Raw genomic sequence first — 26,589 nt, 5'->3', positions numbered from 1 at the left:
TTTAGAAGCCAACAAGCAGAAATAAAAACCATAAGTAACACTAAATTATACAATAAACATCAAAACACACACAAAAATTGCTGTAAGTGTCTCTCAAGCGACGACAATGAACCTTCGGACACAACATCATCGTTAGAAAGGTTATTCCATTCAACAATGCATCTATAGGAATAAAGGAGTACTTAAAACAGTTATTTCGTGCAACTAAAAGTTTTACTGTAAAACAATGCCGATGTCTTGTAGCATATTCTTCAGAGTAAGTAATAATATGTGACGTATCAATATTACCATATATCATTTAACTAACTTATAGAAAAACTTTAGCTGACCAATTTGATTTCTGTTTGTAACAGAAAGTAGTCCACTTCGCTTGATGAGTTCAATGACTGAGTTCAGTAACGTACGAATTGTATATACTATTCCGCTCTACTTTCTCATGTATTCTTTCCAGTTTGTTGATGTTAGTCCTAGGGAACAGATCCCAAATGAGTAAACTCCATACACGAGCATAGGACATAGAATAGACTGGTATGCGAGGAGACGTAACAGAAGGTGTGGATAATCTTTAAGAGCGTCTTAAGAATAACAATTCGAATAGAGCTTTACACCTTGTCAACAGACGTATAGAAGTAGGTTACGGCTTTGTCGACAACATTATCAACAGACAATAAGCCAAGGAAAGCATCCGGGGAAATTAGCTGTGGTCGAAATTGAAATGGAGAAAATAATGAAGAAAAGCTAGGGCAATGAATATAGACGAAAAGATAATTTTCTTCCCTTTTCTTCGTATAAATATATAGTCTGAACACCGTCAGATGCTTCGCCGTCAGATGCTTTTTTTTTTTTTTTTTAAGCGCTAGCATTATTACTGTCAAAGTGTGTGTGTGTGGAGAGGGGGGGGGGTGTACCTGCATGAACAGTGGGAAGCGGGTCACGTGATAGAGAGCACATGGGAAAGCTTAGGAGAGCGTGTAAAGATAGATAGATAGATAGATAGATAGATAGATAGATAGATAGATAAATAGATAGATAGATAGATAGATAGATAGATAGATAGATAGATAGATAGATAGATAGATAGATAGATAGATAGATAGATAGATAGATAGATAGATAGATAGATAGATAGATAGATAGATAGATAGATAGATAGATAGATAGATAGATAGATAGATAGTGTACGTATATATAGTTGCAGACTGAGTGATAAAGATCTCTTTATTCGAAATATGTATTACTTATATGTGCCGACGAGGGCAATGTTCTTTTTCGTCTTTCTCTTCCGTCTATCTTGTTTATTATTATTTTTTAATGTATACAAAACTGGGAAATGAAATTGTCGGCTGCAAGAATGGCAGGCGCGGAAAATAGTGCCTGTGTATGCCCATCACATCAACCACTGAATAGCTTATTCCTGCGAGAAAAAAAAAAGTTAACTTCCATATTGCTTACGCGTAATTGTTTGTTTCAGGCGTGGTATACACGCTTTTCAACCAAAGACAATGCAAGGGCATGCGAATTGTAAATCCTTCCTCGTGGCCCGGCCGGTAACACAGGACAGAGTGACAGAAGTCTTGGAAAACTGAAAGCATATTTAGCGCCAGCGGACAAGGAAGGACGGGAGGGAGATGACGACACAATGCGCTAACTTTCAAGTAGCCTAGAAGGCTAACGTCGCCGATGGTTCTAACACACCTAACATTTGGCTAACTAGCCGAAGACTAACACGCCCAACATGTGGCAATGCTAAAATTTATTTCTTGGAAAACGTTGTCTGGCAAGGACAATGTGCAATTTGCAAGAGTGGGTATATGTGCACAGTGTGTGCGTTTATGCGTGCGTGTGTGCGTTTTTGCGTGCGTTGTGCGTTTTTGCGTGCGTTTGGGTGCGTTTTTGCGTGCGTTTTGTGTGCGTTTTTGCATGCGAGGTGCCGGGGGGGGGGGGGGGGAATAATGCCTCTGCGTATTCTAAAGTAATCAATAGAGAGTTTTATAATAGGGGCCCCAAACGTTTTTGGGGACCCAAGAAATAGCGTCGAAGCCACTGCGCATGCGCGAGACGCGAACTGCGTTTGGGTTTTGCGTCGGGCACGCGTCGGACACTGATTTAGCGGGAGCTCCAAAAGCTGCCCCAAAAGCTTTGCGTCAACAAACATGGCAGCACCCATCGAAGCGACGGCTCTAACCGAGCACCAAATTGGGCTCGATTGGAGGTAACGCGTGAAGTTCGAAAGTTAGAAGTGCATTGCGGTTATCGCTTTCTCTCAACTATAACATGTGTAATGGAGATTGATTCATTAGACGCCGCTGATTACGAATTCGACAGTCGGTTTCATGGCTGGTAGGCCTAACGTGGATTACATTGGCTGGTGAAGGCACGTAAAGTTGGTTACTCAAAATTAAGCGCTACAAGTCGCTTGCTGTTAACAGAATAACTTCTAAATTGTAATTAAACGCAAAACCACGAAAGTCTAAATTACTCTTCTTATCATAAAATGGTATAGTGTTTTTTATAATATTTATAATAGTTTTTCTTTGACACCGTAGTGGCGCTGCAAGCGCAAGGCGCTATGCGTAAGCGCAAAGCCCTATTCTAAAACTCTTCACTCCTGCATGCCCCAACGCTAACACCCGCAAAGCTCTTTGGGGCCCCGAACTTTTGGGTCCCTATTCAAAAACTCTCTAATGAGTCCAGAACACGGATCTTGTGTTGGGATACGCGTAGTGCATGGTACTTACGTATATACTCGCCAAAAACCGGAATAGGAATCGCTTATCAAACGAGACTTTTGAAGAAAAAAATACACGCGTTTAGGTTACCCGCGACAGACGAAGTATACGAACGGATGAACGCGCGTCTTTTTCCGTTGCCTATTGCGTACATGCCGGGGGTGTATATATATATATATATATATATATATATATATATATATATATATATATATATATATATATATTCTAAAACTCTTCACTCCTGCATGCCCCGACGCTAACACCCGCAAAGCTCTTTGGGGCCCCGAACTTTTGGGTCCCTATTCAAAAACTCTCTAATGAGTCCAGAACACGGATCTTGTGTTGGGATACGCGTAGTGCATGGTACTTACGTATATACTCGTCAAAAACCGGAATAGGAATCGCTTATCAAACGAGACTTTTGAAGAAAAAAATACACGCCTTTAGGTTACCCGCGACAGACGATGTATACGGACGGATGAACGCGCGTCTTTTTCCGTTGCCTTTTGCGTACATGCCGGGGGTGTATATATATATATATATATATATATATATATATATATATATATATATATATATATATATATATTATGCAGAGGCTAAAAATTGCAACCACGTAATCGCATATCATATACCCTGCATGAGTGTTTCGTTTAACGGTCTTTAAGCCGCCTTTACATATTGACTACTGTTATCTCGGAAAGTAAGTAATGCTATGCAAACAGTTTGTGTTAGTTTATCTGTTTGTTTCACTGTACCATCTTAGAAGTTGGCGTGACTATAAGCAGACAATAAACTTTACACGTTCTCTCGTGACGTCATCACGCGACTAACAGAAGCCCTCACGTCCACTCAGCTCGTTCAACTTCGTACTTGCAATTTTTACGGAACACTAAAATGATAAAAAAAAAGGACACACAGTGCGAGCTGGAGTCAGAGGTCGAAACTGTACAGCGACTGTCCATATGTGAACAAACACCGCACACTCAATATGACCAGAGCAGCTCTCACGGGACACATATCGGCAGAGTTGAATAAAAGACCAGAGACGATTGTTCTATTATATTTTCTTTTTGCTCTCGGCTCCCCACTCAGACGGCCGGCACCGAAACACAGAGCCTAACGCCGACCCACTTAACGTCAAAGCAAAGCCGCACTTATTCGCGCCAGACGGCTTCAACATTCACATCCATTTGCCAGCGAAAGGAAACAAAAACAGAACATTTACGGGAGAATGGCGGGAAGAAAGAGAAAAAAAAATTTCACGAAACCATCAGCCCACCTTAGCGATGAGACCTCGTCCAAACGTATACGCGTCCGGTCAAGGGGCGCCCGGCTGTGAAGCAGACTCGGCTTGGCTAGACTCGGCTATATAACGCACAGCTAGCAGCAGGCAAGCGGGCTCTTTGAGCTTCTCGCGCGGGCGGGCGGGCGGGCTCGCGTCAGAAATTGAGTTTGACGTTAAAAAGCGCCCCGCAAACCTTTTCGGCGACACCGTCTCGCTTGGCGAATGGATATTCGCGACGGTGCCCCAAGTGCCGAGTATCTCTCTGCCGGCTCGCTCTGTCTGGGGCATGAGCCTTCGCTTTAGCACAGTACGTCTCACCCCTCCCCCTCAGTGCCCCTCCCCCCACCCCTTCGCATCACCCACTCTATACATACATACGGCACCGCGGAACAGAGAAGCTTTCAGCGAGTCATCGCGTAACTACATACATTGGCGCTAGCGCGCCATAGTACGTTCGCGCGTTGGAGCGCTGCGTATATATATATATATATATATATATATATATATATATATATCGCGAGAGGCGTGAAGTGCGCACGCGAGAGAGCGTAATTGAGTTTTTAAGCGATGCCGCGGCTGTGCGCAGAGACGCAAGCGCGGAACCCGGCCGATTTTGTTGGTGCGTGTAAAAGGTGGGGACAGAACAGGAAAAATGAAAGCGGAGTCCCTTGTTCGATCTATATATCACGCGCGCGCTATGCGCGCGATATGCTCTGTTGAAGAGTTGCTAGCAGGATTGACACATCTCTCTTCCGGCGAACTTATTTTTCCTTTTTTTTTTCAATATCGAAACTATACATGTCTTACTACATGTTCCCTTTATACGTATTTTTTTTTTTTCGTACTTGTCCGAGATACGCTTCTTAACTTCAGCGACTCTCACAAGGTGGCGTTCGCGTTCCGTGGTCATTCGCTTCTTTTGCTACAAAACAAAAAGTAAATAACACACACACACACACACAAACAAAAGCAGAGCTGCCGCTTCCTCTTTCAGGGACGCCTTAACTTGACCCTAATGGGACACTGAGCTGTCTTGCTATTTGTATCACCTTACCCTATACGATATACTCCGACACCTTTTTTTTTTTTCCTCCAACACCTCCAAAATCATAGCGAGGCCCCCACCGGTAAAAGCCATCAGACCCACCTCGCCGGCACGAAGCCGGTAACTCAACGAAGTTTTGCCATTAGAGGCCGTCTCTGGAACGCTATACCGGTCTATAGAGATATATATACGAAGAGCCAGCGTCAAAGGCAATATGGCTCTCTATACTGTACCTATATACACCTAGGTGTAAGTCGCAGGTGTCGGGACCTGTAGATATATATACGTATACTTATAGACACGTCGCAGAATTTGTGGGACCGAGCACCAGCATCGAAGATACTGCTCTCGATCGTCTTTGCCGAATGTATCGACCCTCACGTCCTGCTATCGAGTGGACGTTCTCGGGAGAAACAGCTTCTTCGAGAGAAGGATAGAGCGTCAAATATGATGACGCGAATTGCAATTTGCTATCCGTCGTGGAAGAATATCCGTTGTGCCAAAAGAAGGGAAGCGCAGTCGAGGACGGCAGAAAACCAGGTGGGGCGATGAAGTTAGGAAATTTGCAGGCCCAAGGTGGAATCAGCTTGCGCAAGACAGGGGTAATTGGAGATCGCAGGGAGAGTCCTTCATGCTGCAGTGGGCATAAATATAGGCTGATGATGATGACGATGATCCATCGTGGAGATAAATATAGACACAGAGTCAGCGATACATTCGTCTATGCATGCAGGACAGTGTCAGGCGGTGCCGAAAGAAAAACAAGTGTTAAGTTGAGTTGTCCAAACCATAAAGCTCACGCCATGTTAGTCCGGCTGATTGTGCGGAAGATGTTGGATCGGATTAGGAGCTTACTCCTATACATGTGTGTGTACGAGTGCATCCGTGAAGATTGAAGATTCTTCTAAAAGAACAGTGCAGTGCGTAGGTAAATAACTATTTTTTAGACGTGGGCGAATATTAACTTTTTTTTAATACGAATCGTATACCAATAGTAAGCATCAAATAACGAAGCGAATATCAAATAGCCAAACACAGATGCATATGTTTTCAGGAGCAAAACCAATTGGGTATAATTAGGTACCACGTCAGTACTAACTAGTGCAAAAAAGAGTGTAACCATCAGGAACAAACGATCAGTTGCAAACACGAAATAATTGTCAGTAAAGGCCTGCACGAATAGCCTCTCAACAACTTTAGAGCCTGGCTGCAAACAAACCTTCCAAGAATGAATGAAAAAAGCCACAAAATCGGTTTTAAAAAACCCTAACCCCCCCCCCTCCTCCTCCTTCCTAACCTTCCGCCACTTGTTAGAACAGACGCGCCTTTACATGCACAATCACTGCAAGCCAGTGCATGCGACGTTCGCTTTGATTGGCCTACATTGCACGCAGCCACCGCCAGAAGAGCAAGCCTTGTACATTTTCCGCTTTTCTTCTAACCTGCGCCTGTTCGGTACAAGCGAGTCATAGTGCCGGCAGGCACGCCTCGAATACCAGTTCTCTCATTAAAATACGCCTGCAGCTTACTCGTGCGATGCGTCGCTCGAAGCTAAAGCAAGCGTTTATAGAGAGACTGAGCAAGGTGCATTGTGAACGATGAGACGACATACGTATAGAGTGAATACACTACACGGGAAATGAGTGCGCGCGTACTCCCGCACAAACGCAAACACACACGCACATTCCTTAAATCAACGCAGAAGCATAGAGCACAGCATTGTCCTCGAGCTCTACGTATACAGCCAACTTCTCGAGGTTTTCGAAACGATAATGGTCTATATAGCCTTCATTCCAATAGCCGTATAGACGCAAACCAAGCGCAATTGTTGTAGAACACTTGCGAACTATAGGTAAACAATAAAAAAAAGAGGATCGAAGGTCGCGAACGCTAACGGAACTCGGCGTCGCGCTAAACTGCTTTCCGGGCTGAAAGCAATATACCATACGTATACATACGCCGTCTCGAGCGCTGGATACAAAGTCCCTTGTTTGAATTCAAACAACTCTCGCTCTTTACGGAGTGGTGCGCCAACATAACCTAGTTTCTTTATCGCTACAGTCGGCATACAACGCGGAACACAATAGGAATGCACGCGAACGTTCAAGGGCGGCCACGTTACATGTTTTTCGCGAACGTGTAAGGCTCGTGGCTCGCGTTACGGGCTGCACGCGCGATCAACGTGAATGATCACGAGAGTTTTATCGTGTCCATGGTTTTACATAAACGCAGGTGGACTGGGCGTTTTACCGGAGGGGCGGAGGCGTAAACGCGAGCGGCCTGCATGGTGCAGCCACTTTATGGCTCACAACTCAGTCAAACACAGCTAATATTGCAGTTACCAAGTGTACTTCGTTGTGCTCCCGGTGTAAACTGTCGGCAGCAAGACGATTACGCCGCTGCCGAAAATTTACACGAGCAGCGTAGTAGAAGAGTACACTTTGTTACTGCAAAATTAGCTCTGTGTTTGTCTGACTGAGCTCTGCGCCACCAGGTGACTGTACCGTGCAGCCCGCTCACGTGTACGCCTCCGCCCATCCGGCAAAACGCCCAGTCCGCGCCTGCGTTTACCGGAATACCGGACGCGATAATACTCTCTAGTTCATATGTGACAATTTATTTATTTGATTTATTTATTTGGTCGAAGCATCACAGAGAATATTACAAAAAAGAGATATAGAAAAGCAGTATGTGAAACGTAATAAAACAAGCGCGCTGAACCTGGCCTGCTTTATCTTATCAGGTATTACATACATGTATAGTAGTCTATATAGCACATTGCCTATATCTGCTTGATTTATCTAACTTCATTAAAACATATATCTCTTATATTGTACGGTTACCTATGCCTGTAACGACTCCGGTTCTATCAATCTTTTCGCTGCTTTTATTCCACCAACAGCGAGTTTTCCAAGAACGCCCCACCCCCGCCTCCCCCTCTGAGCTCACGGAACTGCGTGCCAGCGTTCCTAGCGTTATGACAGTTCAACTAACCAGCAGTCTTAACTAGCCCCTTGTCGCCGGCGGAGGCCGCGGCATTTAAAACAATAACCTGAACGCCGAGGGACGACGAGGGAGAGAGCGAGCGTTATAACGCCTGTCAGAGAGAAGAGTGATCGTCGTTGCCTGAGGATGACATCCCATGAGGATAGTTCCCCCCGCGTCATGCGTCCTTGATGTCATCTCACCCGCACCGGACAAGGATGACGCGCTTGGTTTTCGGCACTTAAAGCACGCGTCATTCGTGCTTACACACACACGCGTGTTCTCTGTGTGCGTATGCGGCTGCGCAAACCTTACGGAGTTGTTGAGATGACAGCTTAATTGCGCTTTGGAGACGACGACGACGACGGTTTTTTGCGCCCGCCAGGTTGGCCGGGCGCAAATGCGTCGCGGCTCCTCTGGTTCCGTTGATGAGACGTGTGTATAAAGGTTTTGTTGCTTTCATCGGGGGGTAGGCGGCGCTCTTCGAATTTTCCTTCCTTTAGTGTAGGAGACGCACGTGACTTGCGCTTTCTCGAGTTCTAAAGGCCAACTTAGCCTCCTAAGACCCCATGTACAATACATTGTACATTGCCTTCAACATTTTACTCGAAATTCACTCGGAAGTGATAACGCAAAATATTCATTCTGGGTATGAAATACACGGTACATGTGTTAACAGTAATTAAGGGGTTTACTCATGCTCTTGTCATCAGCCTTCCAGAAATTTGGCACTCAATTGATCTAGACCTCTGTGTCGTCCCAGACGGCGGGAAAGCAGCCTTGAGGGATGTTTCGAAATCACTGAGATTGCGTGAGGCAGTAACATGGCAATGTACGACACGTAGTCCCATCTTCATCTCTGCATTTAAGCAATGAAATGCAGTTTTTTACCATAGCAAACATGAGGAGATGATGAAGACAGTAAACTTTTTCAAGTGCATGGAGAAGGAGCTTTCGGCACCTAACCGTGGTATTAAAATTTTTAAACAGTTTTTTGTGTTCATAACATAAGAGTAAACAATTAAAAACCACCTTGAAGTGAAGACTACACGAAATATTTGTCCGCGTAAAAAGCCCAGTCAGTACAATATTTTACGTTTGAAACGAAAGTCTATAGCAATATCAGGCGTTCAATTATACTGATACTTTAAATAAAAACATAATTTTATCGCTTGCCGGAAGTGACGTGTGACACACGCGGCTTCTCGGCGCAGTGATGATGACAATTATCTTTATTGGCATCCCATTAGAAACGGAGCGGTGACAAATAATCACCTAGCCCAGTTGAGCTAATCAGGTAGCATATATACATCGCCATCTAGCATTTTGCCTATCTCTCTTTATTAATTCATCTGTTCACTAAAACCTCTATCTCGATTTTGTACAGTATACCTATGCTTGTAATAACTCGACTCCATCAATTGCTTGCCTGTTTTTTTTTTTTTTTTTCATCAATATTCTAAACGTCTCTAGCGCTCGTCGGAGGTGCCGTGACGGGATTTACGCTGTAACGGCTAACCATCAGATGCATGCCTCTTCTGCTTAATTGTTATTTAAAGGCTGCTCATAAAAATAATTAAGCAATTACCAGCCCTGCAGCTTTGTCAATATTGCCTCAATATAGTTTATACTCAAACCTCGTTACACCGAAAATGCATAGAATAATATAATAGATGTAACGAAGTGAAATTCCTTCTGAAATCCCCATATAGAAATTCGCACAGCAGTACATGTAATAATGTACATAATGAAGTAATTCTTGCTTCTCTTTCAACTTCGTTATAACGAAGTTTTACGTATACTATACTCATGTGTAATCATTTTAGTCACAGTGAAATTTCGGTGCACTTACACGTACTTTATCGTCACGCGGGTTGCAGGTATACACCTTGAAAAAAAAAACAATGATTTCCCCCTTCTCCATGTTTTTCTTTTTCTTAAGCTTTGAATCTTTTTGTTCAAAACGACGCGATTCATGCATATTCGAAATTTTGAGGCCGCACCTTAATTGCAGGCGCAGAGAAGGACGCGCGTTCGGTCTTAACTTGAAGGTTGCACATGAAGCTCATTTCTTAACTCAAGTTTTACTGGCGATAATAAGTTCTCGAGCCGGGTTACTACGTCATCGACGATGACGTCATCGACGGGTACAGCGCTATGCTTACAAAGTATGCAATGTATAGTTTCAGCGCTCTTTCCACACACTGCGCGTGCGTATAATCGTCATCTCTAACTTTTTTTATACAACACCGTGGTCTCAACCACCACACGTATATATTATAGTTTCACACAATAATGCGCTGCTTTCTTTGAATCTGAAATTTTCCTTTTCATACTTTCCTTTTTCATATCTGCATCGCTGACATTTTCTTTAATTTTAAATGTTATTTCCGGATTCTTACGTGCTGAAACCACAATATGATTATTAAGCACGCCGTAATGGAGGATTCCGGAATAATCTTAACCACATTGGGGTTCTTCAACGTTCACCCAACATGGTATATAGTTGGGTGTTTATAAATAAATAAATAAATAAATAAATAAATAAATAAATAAATAAATAAATAAATAAATAAATAAATAAATAAATAAATAAATAAATGCGGTAAGTCTCACAGCAATAAATATCGGGTGGATGAACTAACTATACATGTGAGGCTGTTTGGTTTGCCCAAGCAGCCTCAACAGTGTTGGGATTATTGTTAGTTATTATGTACCCTCGTCATCAACCTCATCAGTGTACATTATTTTCCTTCATAAAAAAAGCTTTCTGGCGGCACCACAGAAAGAAAAAAAAGTAATAATAACGGATTTATAGAATACAGAGGTTCCCAATCGGGATACCAATTGAAAGGGTCTTTCAAATAGAATACACCGAAAGATACTGTCCCCCCCCCCCCCCCCTTCCAAGAAAAGACCTCATTAAATGCCCCGGACATTGCATATTTCCTATAGTGTGCTAAGCCGGCACGAAGACTTAAATTATGACAGGAAATGCGGCGACATTCAGAATTAGAAATAAAGATATTTTTTGGTATATTCAATGCGTTCAACTGCACGTCCGTAGAGTTTAAGCGTTTAAGTAAATACATTAAGGTAAATTTAGACACAACAGACGGCCAGAATTTAGACATATTAGCACACTACACAATGTTTGCACGTATTTTGCTATTGCGTTTTGAATAAAAAGTGAATATGATGTCAAGTTCTCGCATTAAAATCTCTAGCATGAGTCTACGTTTTCTCTTTTTTTCTTTTTTGTCACGCTTCGAAGCTGAAACCGCTGGAAAGTTTCACTCCATATTCAAAGTAGATACTTTTTTTCTTCCCTTCCTACAAAAAAAAAAAAAAAGTGGGGACTCATCAGATATTACAGTTTTAAAGATGCCCGTCGTACGCGTTAAAAATAAGCACACCGTATGCGAAGAATCTGCGCCACATTATATTAGCTCCTATACTCGACATTTTAGAGAAATAATAAACACCGAGACCGTCCGTATAGCGCTGAAATCGAGCGCCGAGGGGGTTTATTTAATTTACACGCGCAGCCGTTTCCAAACGTATATGTATACGACACGCTTTCAAAACCACGAACGGTACGGTTCGTCGCGTGCAGATGATATATACAGGGTGTATAGGTATATATTCGAAAAGCAACCCCCCCCCCCCCCTCTACCTTCATTGTGATGCGTAAAGAAGTGGTCTGACTGCATGCGTGTACATTTGGAAAGATCTCGCCACTTAGATATACACTCGCCGCCGGCACTTAACCACACATGCACACAGCATTTCACGTACACACGTATATATATATATATATATATATATATATATATATATATATATATATATAAGGATGAGAAGGCGATTGAACTATACAAAACGGCTGCTGAGCGTATATCACAAGGCTGCATACATATTCACGAATAACAAAAGTCTGTACGGGGTTTCGCAAACGCCATGTGGAGTTCCGGTCGCGGGGCCAACCGCTCAAACACTCGGTTCGACCCGGCGTCACCTGGGGACTCATTAAGTATACACCGGTGCCGGGTCATTTCGGAGGTGCGGCTCAAAACCTCCCGTCTCCCACAGCCTTTCATCCAAAAAGCGCGGAAATGGACGGCCTATATGTGTGAATCCGTGAGATGTTGTCGAAAAGAAAAAAAGAAAAGTATATATGCGTGTCCATGACTAAAACCGTCCTATATATGTATTTAGGAAGAGTTTTGTGTGGGTGGTATGCACGTCTACAGATGCACGAATGCTTATACGACGTGTGTTGGTCATGCAAGTGTATCATGCGTTATATATTTGCACCGCCGTGACCGATATATGACAGGGAATGACCAAATTTGCATTCGAGATCAGCCGAATGGAACGTTGAACGAATTCGTACGCGCGCTACTCTGGCGCCATCTTGTAGCATCGTCACCGCACTACGCTTTTCTTCTCACACTTTCGCCATACCCTCCTCCACCGATTTGCGCCTCATGGTTCCTCTGCACCCTCCTCTCCGCTTTCCTCCTTGCGTCTATAAGACCCTTTTTATCCGCCCTGAGGCAGCAGTGCATCCATGACCCCAGAAAACTTTCGGTCATGCGTTTTTGACAGTCAAGTTAGTCAAGGAAAATAAGTATTTGTACTCACAATATAATATAGGCAGATGTTCTTGATGCATTCTAATGTAAGGAAAGTGTCCCGTGCGTCGAGCTCATGTATGTAGCGTATCGAAAATCCTTACTCTGCAGCAAGACTGGTGCTAGCAGGAGAGTTCTATACAGTTGTAGGTTATTGTAAATTTAGTTGTTGCAGAGCACTCGACCGGAAATCTTTGGGGAGCTCTCTTTGTAAGCACAGAAAGGGTCTTTTTTTTTTTTGTTTGGAACAGCACGAAAAAAAAAACGGTATGCTGCCACAGAAGACAGGGCTGTCTTGTGTCGAACATGATATAAAGTGTTCCGATAAGCGACATGATTGGTGAGAAAGCCATACACCGTTCATAGATATATTCGCCTGCAGCCCTTGACTCCACAAGCAACCAGACATAGTTGGTTCAAAATATATAACAATAATAATGCTCATTTTATATTATGTTTGACTCGCTATTCCAACATAATCCCGCTTTTATAGCCACATATACAAATATGCACGGTAAGAATCGAATACAGTTGAGCTATATCTTCCTCAGAGCCCTTAACTGTATACATTATATTAGTTATACACTTTGCCCTTCTGCGTTAAATCTCGTTCGAAATTAACTTTCAAGGGCGTGCATAAAACATTCATATCGGATATAAAGTCAGATGCGCGCGGAACTGAAAGGAAGTTTATTTACAATCGTATTGTCGTGCCGACAGCTTAAAAAAAATATTAGCGCTAACTTGAGGTAGACCGTTATGACGTCGCGGACGTCGAAAAGCCGCCGTGAAGTAGCGACTTTCGAATACCGCGAGTTCACATGAAAATTTATAGGATGCAGCATCAACGTGCAAACCCAACATGGGCATCAAAACTTACTCTTTTACGCTTTTATTTCCCTTTAAGTCCCTAAATCTTCGTCTCTATCCATATAGGCAAATAAACACTTGTCGTGACAGTAACGAAAGTGAGGCAATATAGTTTATTCGTCTAAATACTAGGATGAGAAATGCGAGCGAGTTTTGCCTGGTGAAAATAACACCTATAATGTCTGCGCAGCGTGTATATATGTGCATATTGTAATGGACTTGTCTTTCATTTGACATTTTATGCACATATGTATTGTACTGGTACAATGCTTGCAACGTTTATATTACATCATTTTATCACCCAATTTTCTCTGTTGTGACAGTTTGTGTATCTGTAGGGTATTTGTAGTGCTTGCGACTACCTATAATGAGGCATTTCATACGGCATCATTTTCTGACGTCTTTCTTTAACTACGTTTGCGATGCATTTTCATGTCAGTCAGGTGAAATAAAAGCAGTAGCCGGCGCCATCTCTTGGTCCCCACAATTTCCTTATTCATTCACGTTAATAAGAAAAGAAAGAAAGACACGTTACTATCAGCATCGAACCGTGGCATCCAACGACAAAGTGGGTTTTTCCGATTTTGTTTAAACATGCTGCCATCAGGTGACAAAGACCCGACTTCAAGTTCGATTATGCCGCTGAGCTTTCTTCTGGTCATAGTTCTCGCCTTCATCTTGTCCTTGAATAATCAACCATCTCCCGGACAAGCGCGTGAATCGAAACGAACTTTTGAAAGACAATACGTTATCACGTCTAGACTAATTTAACGCAGCGCGTCGGCGTCCATCCACTGGCACACCCATACCGCTCGTCACCGGACACGTGGTAGCACAAACGCGACGGTCCATGGGGAGGCGAAAATCCGTTGGGGAGACGCACAATGTATACGTATAAGCGCGCGGATTGTACAGAAGCGCGCGCTCACGCTCGCAAAAAAAAAAAAAAAGCAAGTAAAGGGCATCGAAATAGAAAACGACACGACATGCTCACGAGCGAACGGAACACGACACAAAGGAAGCGGAGGATTGAGAGAGGGAGGAAAAGAAAGGCGGAGGGAATAGAATGATGGTCTGAGGTACAGGAGAGGACACGTAACGACAGCGCCAGCTGAAAAGTGAAGGCTCGCTGGTTTGAGGGAGGGAGCCTGAGAAGGGGACATATTAATGGGGCGGGCTTATATTCGGGTCGTGGGCGCCGTAATGAACAGCGAATTGAGCATAATTCCGCGATGATGATGACGAGATGAGGCGGAGGAGAAGGGCGGCGATAAGTGAGTGAGAAAGCGCACGAGGATGCGTGTGTGTGCGTTCTTTGGTGTTTGATAATAACCCGGTATATGTGTGTACGTGTGTTTGTGTGCGCGTGCCTACGTGCGTTTAATAGCTCGCGTTGCTTGACTGGTGTTTAATAGCTTGTGTTGCTTGACTGGTGTTTAATGGCTTGTGCTACTTGACTGGTGTTTAATGGCTTGTGCTACTTGACTGGTGTTTAATGGCTTGTGCTACTTGACTGGTGTTTAATGGCTTTTGTTGCTTGACTGGTGTTTAATGGCTTGCGTTGCTTGACTGGTGTTTAATGGCTTGTGTTGCTTGACTGGTGCTTAATGACTTTTGTTGCTTGACTGGTGTTTAATAGCTTGTGTTGCTTGACTGGTGTTTCATAGCTTGTGTTGCTTGACTGGTGTTTAATAGCTTGCGTTGCTTGACTGGTGTTTAATAGCTTGTGTTGTTTGACGTTTAATGAGCAGCGCGAGAGGCGGAATGGAGAGTGAGTGAATACGCGTTTGTGATTGTAAGTATATACATTGCTCGCGTTGTGCGTTGCTTGCGCTTGCTTCGGCGCGCGCAACGTGTTGAGCGAATATACCGAAGGGCGCGGAATGTGTGAACGACCTGTTCTGGCGTTAGTGCGAGTGAGTTTGAGAGACGTATAGAAGCGACATTAAGAGGGTATATTAACACTGAGCTCGTCGCGTTCAAGCAACGATTACTTGCGCGAAGTGTCGATTCGAATTTGACACCTTATAATACGCATACCAGAAACCGCTTGTTCCGTCGAACGTTTCGACTCACTGAGTCCATCATTACGGGACATGCGTGTTCAGCCACTACGGCCTATTGAAATCGATTAGTATGAGAGGGTATATAGGTATCCGCGCACGCGTCGCACATATCGCATATCACTGGTACGCTGCACTCTAATCTTTTTTACACCTTTATGGATGTATAAAGGGTGTTGGGTTGTCGCATGACTAACACCCTCACGTTTAAGGGGTAAGAACAAATTGTTGGTATAGGAACCAATGTTGACATCTTGTTTGCCGACTTTTTCTTCCAAGTAAAAAGGATGACAGCTGTAACGGGCGACATAAAAAGCGCATTAAATAAAGTTTCATATCTATCCCTCTGAAATTCTCATGTCGCGTATTTCTGCGCGCCCAAGGCTGTCAGAATGATTACACAGTTTCCAGCTAATTCTTTTGTCATCGCACGTCTATAGTTAGAGCTCCGTCGTCGTCCTCAATAACTTTTTGTAAGGCCCTAACGGTCGGGGTGTTACACGAGTGACAAGGAATTAACACCCTTAAAGGTGTAAACATTTTTAGAGTGTATTCTGCCGAGAAACGAACGACGAGCTATGGAATAAAGACGGGGGTCGCAACGAGAAAGACACAAAGATAGGTATAATGATTCGCGGAGCGAAGTAATAAGACACGGCCCACCGCTGCATGCATACATAGCGCTGCAGAAAGACTACACGCGGGGCACAGCGATTGTCCATTGTGCACCACGGGGCGCGCACAACCTCATTCGGCAGCGGCTACGCACTCTGCCAGCAGGAGGCGCTGACAATGCGAGTGTGCATATAATACGTATAGAGAGAGAGAAAGAGAGGGGCAGGTGGTTTGGGGGGCTATATCATTGCGTCGGTCTCCGCTCTTTTGGGGCTTTCATGTCTTCTGTGTTCGTGTGGTATACGCGACGAAGAGGACAGTAAATAGGTGGGGGCAAGACTGTGGAGGGGTATATAAGGTAATCTCGATTCCATCACGTTTTTGTCCGCTGTGCGCTTTGCCGCAGTCGTATGCTATATATAGTAGAGGTATGCAACAGCGGATCGACGATAATGGTCCAACGATGCAGCCGTGCGCGAACGCGGGACTCCTACACTGTAAAATCATTTAACTCCTTTAAAAGTCAACAAGGGTGTAAATTTGTCTATAACTCGCACTCTTGCACCTAAAAAAGTGTAAGGATGCGAGTTATAGACCGATTTACACCTCTTTTTTTGTCACTTTTAAGCGTGTAAAGTATCTGACAGTGATATTACGGGTTTTGTTTGTTTTCACTGCGAAGCAGGATGTGTTACGCTTACAGCTTATAGGGAAACTTAAGGGAAATAATTAATGACGGTGGAAAACTATAAAGGGAAAGGCGAGAGAAGGTGCTTTGAAGTTGCTTTGAAGACAAAGGACTATAGAGGTAACCATGAAGTCACTTATCTTGGTAGAGTCAGCTCGGCGCTGGTTAGACATTTATAAGTTATACAAATAAAGGAGTAAGGGGTGGGGCTGGGATCATTCTTCTGGTTACAAGTGTGTCGAGAATGAAAAAAAAAAAGGAAGAAGGCGGGCGTTTTGGAAAAAAAAAAGAAATAGGAATAAAATAAATACCAAAACATGAAAGAAACTTCGTAAGTATAAGCAAGCATTACGACCCTGTTGAAAGAAATAAGCACACACAACTTATTTTACAAATTTTGCTAGAGCAAGAACAAACGGCCTGTTTCCACGAATCTACTTCTCAGAGAGTTTTGTTTAAAAGGGCGACATAATTCAAATGCACACCGAATCATGGAATATGGCAGCAGCATTTCGCCCCCATCGAAGCGCGGTTGCCGTAGCCGGGATTCGATCCCGCGACCTCCTGCTTAGCAGCACATCATAGCCATATGACAGTAATGCCATCGAGAATGAAACCTTAGTAACTGTTTATTTATTCATTTAGTATTAGCACAACAAGAGCTTCCGAAGTTAGAAAATTGTAACTAGGAACAATAAACGTGCACAGTATATATGAATATGAAGAACAAGTGTGCGTTTGTGCGTGTGTGTGCGGAAAGGGGGGGGGGGGGGGGGGGTTCGCATGTGTGCTGCCGTAGCACAGAACACAAATAAAGGCTGTACAAGTTCCAACAAAATTTAAAAAAAATGTGGTAAATAGAAATCAACCGTACAACATGACCGAACATATGCTTACGTCTAAACAAACACAATACACCAGTCTGTCTGTCTTTTGACCAAGGGCATGCTTGGAACAGGACTGGCAGTTTTCGATTAGGAGACTGCAAGCAGCTTGCGTATACGCAAAAAGAACGCGAGCCATTTTACGAACATTATAGTGTGAAACTGCCCAATGTGTCAAGAACCTTAGCATGCTGCTCATCCGAGGTATAACCAAATTTTGTGTTCATGCTGAGGATTTATTTAACTCATCTTAATAGTACAAAAAAAAAGAACGAAATGTTGCTAATTTACGCCAAAATGCCACATCCGGCCTCAACCGACACTCTAAATAGTGGTTTATTCCAAGCTCACGTAGCAATTATGCATTTCAAACATTTCCTTTTTGTCTCCCACTATATGAATAACACAATTACACTTAATAGACTAACGCATGAAGGTTTATTCCACGTGCAAGAAATGATTCACTCGATCGCGATGTTCTTGTCAGTGGACTAATTTTTTCTTTTGACTATTTTCTGAAATTTCGAACTTGGAATTTGTTATATGATTAGATTATACTCTGTATTTCAACATTTCCATTTTGTGTATGTTGTCATTTTGTTGCCTTGTTTGTATAGGGAATGGGGGGGGGGGGGGGGGGGGCAGTTGTCAAGCTGCTATTACACAACTCTTTTCCCGCGACTACTTGCGTACGTAATTGTGATTTGCGGTGAAATATTCCATATATACTCTATAATGTACTATATGTATTGGAGGCGCATAGAAATATGAGCGCGTGGTGAGACTCTCCAGTGGAAACCTCTTATACACAGAATACATGGACCTGAATATTGATTCATCGTGTGCTCCACGCGATAAAGAAGGTAACTTTCATTTCCTTTATTGTTTTGGACTCAATACAGATCAGGGTAGGCACCCTATACCACTACTACTACTTATACTACTCGTGGAATGTTCAGCCGTATAAATCGGGCATTGAGCATTGAATGAGAAATTGTACAACTCCTAGTGGAATGAAATGTGCAGCAATGACTTAGTGTAGCAGATACGCGCACATAAATGGCATCGCACAAAACAAATTATTAACATTTATATGCAACGTAAACCAGGTGATACTTTATCAGTATACCGGCGCAATTTTATTTTATTCCCGTGGATAGAAGCCAGCAGGTATATACGATTTAATACCAATTGTAAAACGAATTACTGACTTACATTCCTCATCATTAGTTGGCACAGGTTCGTTGCCAGTTGTCGTGGTTTATTAATGTTGAAGTTGACAATAGGTGTCGCCTGAGTACTTCACTGCTTAATATTCAACAATACAAACTGGCATGGAGAATACGATCCGCATTTTCATCTCAGTATTCTCAGATGGTATTCCAATCGGTGCGTTCCATTGACAATTCGATCGTCGTTATACATTTGTTTCCATCCATTATATGCCTGCTCAGCAAGTTTTCAATGCAATACGAAATAAACGTGCACAGTTAAAAATCAGTATATGGACCCTTGATTTGACGATCTGGGTTTCGCGTCGTTTGAAAAGAGTGCGCGGATATATTTGTTCCCCTTGTTTCAAATCACAGGATCCAATTATGGACTGTCAATGGGAAGAAAATGAAAGGGCAAAAAAAAAAAAGATGCAACAGCGAAATTGGGATCTGAAACTGGCCCAAGTTATCATATACTTCCTCTAGCCCATTCCACCGGAATCAGTCCATTATTTGCCGATAACTCATCGTTTCATGTTCAAGCAAATCAGGATTAATTTCAAGGAAATTTTAACACTGTGCTGCCGTATAGATGCGCTAATGGTGAGATTGTGACGTGATTATCCTCTCGCGAGCGAAAATTTGTTTCAACTGTACACATGCAGCTCCGTTATAGTCAGTTGTTCAATCAATGAGCCGGCTAACATGAATGCAAATCGCCTCAGGTTACTTCGCTATGTGTAGCACTCACACATGCAACATAACCGTGATTGTCCACGTTCTTCCATGCCTGTTCGACTCTTTCAAGTATCACAGCAGGCTTTTCTCAACCTAAAACATTATGCCTTGAGTCTGAAAATTAATAGGATCCGAGGGGCTCTATTTTTGGGTACTCACAACAAGCAACATGCCAGCGAAAGCATGAGGGAAGTTAATTAGTTTGTTTAATATAAATGTAGAAATAATAAGGTAAAGCGATGGTGAAAGTGGACGAAAAGAGAACTTGCCGCAGGGTGGGAACCACATCCACTTCCCTCGTATTATAAGAGCGCATTGCTTTATCAATCAAGCTACCGCGACGCCGTTCCCTACTGTCGTAGGAATAGACTCTGAATTTGAATATCGGTTTCGCCGTGTGAAAAGAGTCCCTTCTTTATATGCTTTGTTTTTTCACGTTCTGGCGCAGCGTATATATAGCTCCTCGCCCGGCTCACTGTCTCTAGAGTTGTTCACGTCATCGTGTGTTTATTTTCGTGTTTAAGATATAGACGCATCCATGTATAAGCTTTGCTCAGAGAAATTATTGTAGTATATACTATCAGCTTCATCAGCTTCGATGCAATGGTCACGAGTCTCAGCCAACAAGCTGGTGATCCTATAAATCGCGTATACACAACGGAAAGTGGTCGCGAGAGACGAAACATAGAAACTCACCGGTTCTTGGCGGCCGCCGCCCTGTCCCTCTGGCGCCGGTTCTTGAACCAGTTGCCCACCTGGGTAGGCGTCAGCCCCGTAGCTTGCGCCAGCTCCCGCTTCTTGGTCGGGTTCGGGTAGGGGTCCTGGAGGTACCACTCTCGAAGCAGCGACCTCGTGCGCTCCTTGAAACAGTGCGTCTTCTGCTCGCCGTCCCAGATGGTGCGCGGCAGCGGGAACTTCTTGCGCACCCGGTACTTGTCCACGGGTCCCAGAGGCCTGCCGCGCAGCTTCTCGGCTTCTTGGTAGTGCGCCTCGAGCCACATAGCCTGCAGCTTGGCGTGCGAGCCTCTGGCGAACCGGTGGCCCTCCAGGATCCGGTAGAGCTCGCGGAAGTTGCCCGCGTGGAAGGCTACCAGCGCCCGGGCGCGCAGCACCGCCTCGCTCTTGTTCAGCTCGGCACAGTTGGGGTGCGCCACGGGCAGCGACCACAGGAAGCGGCCGAGCCGCTCCACGTCACCGCTCTCCTCGAGCGTCTCGCACACGGCGGCCACCTGGCCCACGGAAAAGTTGAGCGTCGGCAGCATCAGCATCGGCGGGTGAGGCGGAGCCGCGGCCGACGCGGGAAACACGGCCGCTGGAGCGGGCGCAGGCCCAAGCGCCATCGCCGAACACACAAGACACAAATCTACACGGCGGCTGTGAGCGGGAGGAGCGGCATATATACAAGTTCACTGCGGAAAAACCACGTCGTCTGCTCCTGAAGAAGGTTGATCGGGAGCGGCTGAGTCAGAGCGCGTCGTCTGCTCCCGGTCACTCGAGGAGCGGCACACAAGTCACACGTCGTCTGCTGCTTACGCTGTCGGGAGCGACACAGAACACGGCTCGTCGTCGTCTGCTCCTGGATTGCCGAGGAGCGGTGAGGAGTCACTCCGCATGGTAGCCAACCGGCAGAGCGGCTCGGGAAGCAAGCAGAGGACGAGTTTTCACTGAGCGCAGTCGTCTGCTACTCAAAACGAGCAGACGGAAACCAAAACGGCGGCGGCTCACTCGCGGGAATGCGCAGCGCGCGCGCGCGCGTGCACACAGTGTGCGTTGTCGACCGACTGATTCCGAGGCGGCTCGGTTGCGGAATCGGCCGCGGTGGGCAACACGCTCCTCGCGCTCAACTTTTTTTCGGGCGGGGCCAATCAGCTCATGGCCGGCTCAGGCGCGACGCGCAGGCGGCCCGCTCGCTGGCTCGCGCTCCACTGTGCCGGCGATGATAGGGCCGGGCTTGGGGGTAGGCGAGCCGGCTCATCGGGGCATCGGTGGCGCCGCCCCTCTCCTCTGGCCGAGCCTCGGGCGCGTAGTACAACCGGCGTCGCCGTGGATACCGTTCCTCCCCCCCTCCTTCTTCTACCGCCAATGGCATATCACACTGCGTAGCGAGAAGCCCCCCAAAACCTTCTTTCCACGCGTCTCTCTTTCCAGCGCGAGCCGGCATGCGCCCTCCCCGCGCAACTCCGCGCGCACAGGCCGCCTCGAAAACGGCGCGGCGCGCCTTCGCCGATCCGTACCGGAATGCGAGACGCGTACTGCGCGTGCGCGGTAGCGGCGTTCTCGGCGCGTGCGCAGAAGAGGTCGGCGAGGCTTTGCTCTCCGGTTTCGATGAAGCGCGCGCGGGAAGAGAACAGACGGCTCTCGGCCGGCGGTGGGTGCAGGTCATGCGTGTTGTGTTTCGTCTGTCCTGCCATTTTTAAGTGAAACTGCGTGCAGCTGAGCAGCCCCCTGAAAGCGGCAACGTGTTTCGAGCGTCGAAATTAGTGCGGCGCACTGAAGATAGAAGCGGTAAGCGAAGGTTTGTGAATACTACCTACTTATATGTCGAGATCATTTATGCACGGCTTCCCGCAAGCGCTGCACGTTTCTTGCAGTTATTAAGGAAGGGGGGGGGGGGGGGGGGGGGTTAGTACTCATCTTTGAAGACTATGCATCAAGTGCAGATGTTCTTGCGTCAGGTCAGGGTGTCATAATTAATGCTAATGAATCGTTTAGCAGAGCTAGTAATGATACATATATGTTGTTTTATGCAGGCGTTGCCATTTAAAGTATGAATTATTCATCGTAGACTTCGTGAGCCTCGCTAAACTATAATATAAGCTCTACACGACGGTATGGGTACAAGACGTGACTTCAAGCTTTTCAAAGGTTCAATTAGCTTTTCTCATCCTTGAGCTCTCTCTAAAATCTTTGTTCGTAAGGACCCATTCACACTTGCGACTAGGCGAGGTCGCCCGACCGATTGCGACTGGCGACCAGAAAGCTACTCAAGACCAACGATGTTCACACTGACAAATGTGACCGACGAGTCGCTAAACCGAAATGTCACGTGATATGCCGTTCACGTGTGCTTGAAATGTCATCGCCGCGTAAAATAAGCGTCAGGGTATACGGACGTCCTGTTCCGTCGCATCTGATTGGTTCAGCTGTTCTACGACTGCGGTCGCGCGACTGAAAAATCGAGCAGTGAGCGACTGGCCCGAACGGTCGCATTTCGAGAAAAGCGACCATTTGCGACTACTTACGACTGGTCGCTTTGTGACCAACTTGGTCGCGCGACCTCACCTAGTCGCAAGTGTGAATGGGCCCTAAGTTTGGTCTCACGCAGTTCTAAGTAACCGAGTGATGGCTGACGACGCACGAATCGGAAATCTCCTGGCTGTATAAACTAACACCAAAATTCGTGTGCAATGTACGGTAAACTGCAAAAGTTTATAAACCGTGGTAAACCGGGATTCGAGAAAAAGGTTAACGTTTCCATAGCCTCGCAAACGTAACATGGGGCTCGGATTTATAGGATGCACATTAGTAGATATGCGAACAACATACTGGCTACGATCAGAAAACTCCTCGCAAATTTAAGGATGCTCAAATGGCGTGATACGTAAACTTCTGATGATGATGATGATTGGGGTTTATTGGCGCAAGGGCCAGATGTGGCCAAAGAGCGCCAAGGCTACGGTAATAGGCTGCTATTGGTGGAAGAATAGTTAATATTAAGATGTGGATAAAACATGGCTGTATAGAGGCCTAAAAGATTCGTTGAAAGGTCCGCAATTATATATACATTAAAAGTTGACGATGATGCATGACATGTTACGAAGAAACGATGTATTAAGAAGAGGTGATATACTAAAAGATGTAGCACTAGTGCCTCACCAGGGCCCTTAAGCACAAGGACCTGGAGGCATGTGCCATACAGGTCACAACTATCGTAGCAGCAGCCTCCGTTGAGAGGACGCGCTACGAATCACGTGGACTTATAACGCGCAATAAGTCGACATCTCGTAAAAATTGTAAAACTGATCTATGGTCAAAAATTGGATCTGCTCCAAGAAACAATACCGGATGAAGGGGAATGTGGTATCGGTGTGCTATAGGAAAGTGCTTATTTCTTTCAGCCTCTAGTTGCCGACACTCCACCAAGACGTGGAGAACAGTCAGCCTCTCACCACACCTACCACAGAGTGGAGGTTCACCACCAGCCAGCAGGTAAGAATGAGTGCCGTACACATGTCCTATTCGCAGTCGACAAAGCACGACATCAATTTGTCGCGATTTCGTTACCGAAGGCCAGTTTCGGAGGTGCGGCTTGATTAAATGAAGTTTATTAGAGATTTCACGGTCCCAGATGGATTGCCAAAAGTTTCTCAGCTTATTGCGCAGGAAAGGCTTCAAGTCTGTGGGAGGGATTGCTACGGTAGAGGTGCAGGCTCTCCTAGTTATGGACGTAGCAAGTTCGTCTGCAAGCGTATTGCCCACTATGCCTCTGTGCCCTGGCACCCAACATATTACGATATATTGGTTAGATGCGTACATAGTACACAGATATGAGTAAAGGTAATTGATTATTGGGTTTTTATGTTTCCGTAGAGACACTAAAGCTCTTACTACGCTTAGAGAGTCTGTAAATATGACAGCTTTTTCGAGTTTTAATGCCTTTATGTGTTTTACAGCCGACATTATAGCGCATGCCTCCGCAGAAAAGATACTTGTTTCGGGGTGCAATACATCAGATTCTGAGAAAGATGGACCAATTGCTGCATAAGACACGCCAGCATTGGACTTTGATGCGTCAGTATAAAATTCTGGGCATGAGTATTTTATTTGAAGTTCTCGGAAGTGCATTCTGATGTGTTCCGCTGGAGCGTGCTTTGTAACTTCGACAAATGACGTGTCGCAGTTTATCATTTGCCAGAGCCATGGTGGTGACAGCCTTGCTGGTGCCATCAGTGGGTGCACATCTAGTGGGACATTCATTTCCTCGCTCAACTCCCTCACGTGTAGTGTAAAAGGTTTTCTCATTGAAGGTCGGTTTTGAAATAGCGTGGCAGACGTCAAATCGTTAATGGTATTATAACACGGGTGTTCAGGATGGGATTGCACTTTGAGGAAATATGTGAAGCTTATATATGTTCTTTGCAGGTGGAGTGACCACTCATTTGATTCTACGTATAAACTCTGTATAGGACTTGTTCTGAAGGCGCCTGTGGCTAGGCGAATGCCTAAATGGTGAACAGGATCTAAAATCTTCAATGCACTTGGAGCGGCAGAGTGATAGACCACAGACCCATAGTCCAGACGTGACCGAATGAGGCTCCTGTACAAGTTCATTAAGCAGCCCCTGTCACTGCCCCATGTCGTGTATGCAAGAATTTTAAGAATGTTCATTGTTTTCAAACATTTGGCTTTCAAATACTTTATATGTGGAATGAATGTAAGTTTAAAGTCAAGTAAGACACCAAGAAATTTATTCTGTGTGTTCAGAGGTAAGCGCTGACCATGGAGCTGGATACTCGGCTCTGGGACAAGGCCCCTCTTCCGTGTAAAGAGGACACAGGAGCTTTTCTGTGGATTCAGCTTGAAGCCGTTCTGATTTGCCCATGTTGAGACTTTGTTCAATCCGAACTGAACGTGTCGCTCGCAGACTGCGATGTTACACGATTTAAATCCAATCTGCAGATCATCAACATATACTGAGTAAAACATACTCTGTGGGATAAACGAACGTAAAGAGTTCATTTTAACAATAAAAAGGGTACAGCTAAGTACACCACCCTGCGGTACCCCAGTTTCCTGTGTAAATGGCCTAGAGAGGGCATCACCAATTCTAACTCGAAAAGTACGGTGTGAGAGATAACTTTCAATTATGCTAAGCATGTTGCCACGAATACCCATTCCTGATAAGTCTCTGATAATGCCATAGCGCCATGTGGTATCGTAGGCCTTTTCCATGTCGAGAAAAACTGACAAGAAATATTGTTTATGAGCAAATGAATCGCGTATGTTTGCTTCAATGCGCACAAGATGGTCGGTTGTGGACCGGCCCTCTCGAAATCCACACTGGTAGGGATCAAGCATGTTGTTTGATTCTAGGAAATGCAAAAGACGGCGATTTATCATTTTTTCGAAAAGCTTACATAAGCAGCTTGTAAGTGCTATCGGACGGTAGCTTGTTACCAAGGATGGGTCTTTACCCTGTTTCAAAACTGGGACAACGATAGCTTCCTTCCATGCCGCTGGAAGGTGCCCGGCTGCCCAAATGTGATTAAGAAGTGCGAGCAATGTTATCTGTGTGTCCGTGTGCATGTTCTTGATCATGTCATACATAATCCTGTCTGCTCCCGGCGCAGAGCTTTTGCAGGCGTTCAATGCTGCTTTAAGCTCGGCAATGTTGAATGGACAGTTGTATAGTTCGTTGCCTCTGCATTTCCGGTCCAGTGTCTTCCGTTCTTCTATTTCTTTGTGTTTAAGGAATGTATGTGTATAGTGCGCGGAGCTAGATACATACTGAAAATGTGTTCCGAGAGCGTCTGCCTGGTCTTCCAACCTGTTTCCTTGATTATTTACCAAAGGCAGCGGATGCGGTTCCTGCCCCTTTAGCCTTCTGAGCGCATTCCACACTTTTGTTTCTTGGGTATACGAATTTATCCCTGACAGAAACCTCTCCCAGCTTGCTCTCCTAGCCTGCCGTCGCGTGCGCCTTCCCTGTGATTTAGATAGTTTGAATTGAAGAAGGTTTTCTGCAGTTGGGTATCGGCGCAGAATGCCCCAGGCTTTGTTTTGCTTTTTCCGAGCTTGCCTGCAGTCCTCGTTCCACCAGGGAACTCGTC

At 45.0% G+C, this 26,589-nt stretch overlaps 1 protein-coding gene across 1 annotated transcript in view; it reads right to left on the bottom strand.

The window, feature by feature from the left end:
* The window catches only part of LOC119457647 (homeobox protein SIX6), a 76,595-nt gene extending 55,271 nt beyond the window's left edge, over positions 1–21,324 (bottom strand). The window contains exon 1 of the mRNA XM_037719279.2: positions 20,456–21,324. Within this exon, the coding sequence (XP_037575207.1) occupies positions 20,456–21,099 (644 nt within the window). The 5' untranslated portion in view covers positions 21,100–21,324. The remainder of the gene's footprint in view (positions 1–20,455) is intronic.
* Positions 21,325–26,589: the final 5,265 nt, after the last annotated feature.

This window comes from Dermacentor silvarum, chromosome 7 (genome assembly GCF_013339745.2).
Source record: "Dermacentor silvarum isolate Dsil-2018 chromosome 7, BIME_Dsil_1.4, whole genome shotgun sequence".
Taxonomy (NCBI): domain Eukaryota; kingdom Metazoa; phylum Arthropoda; class Arachnida; order Ixodida; family Ixodidae; genus Dermacentor; species Dermacentor silvarum.
This window is presented reverse-complemented; position numbering and strand designations above follow the sequence as displayed.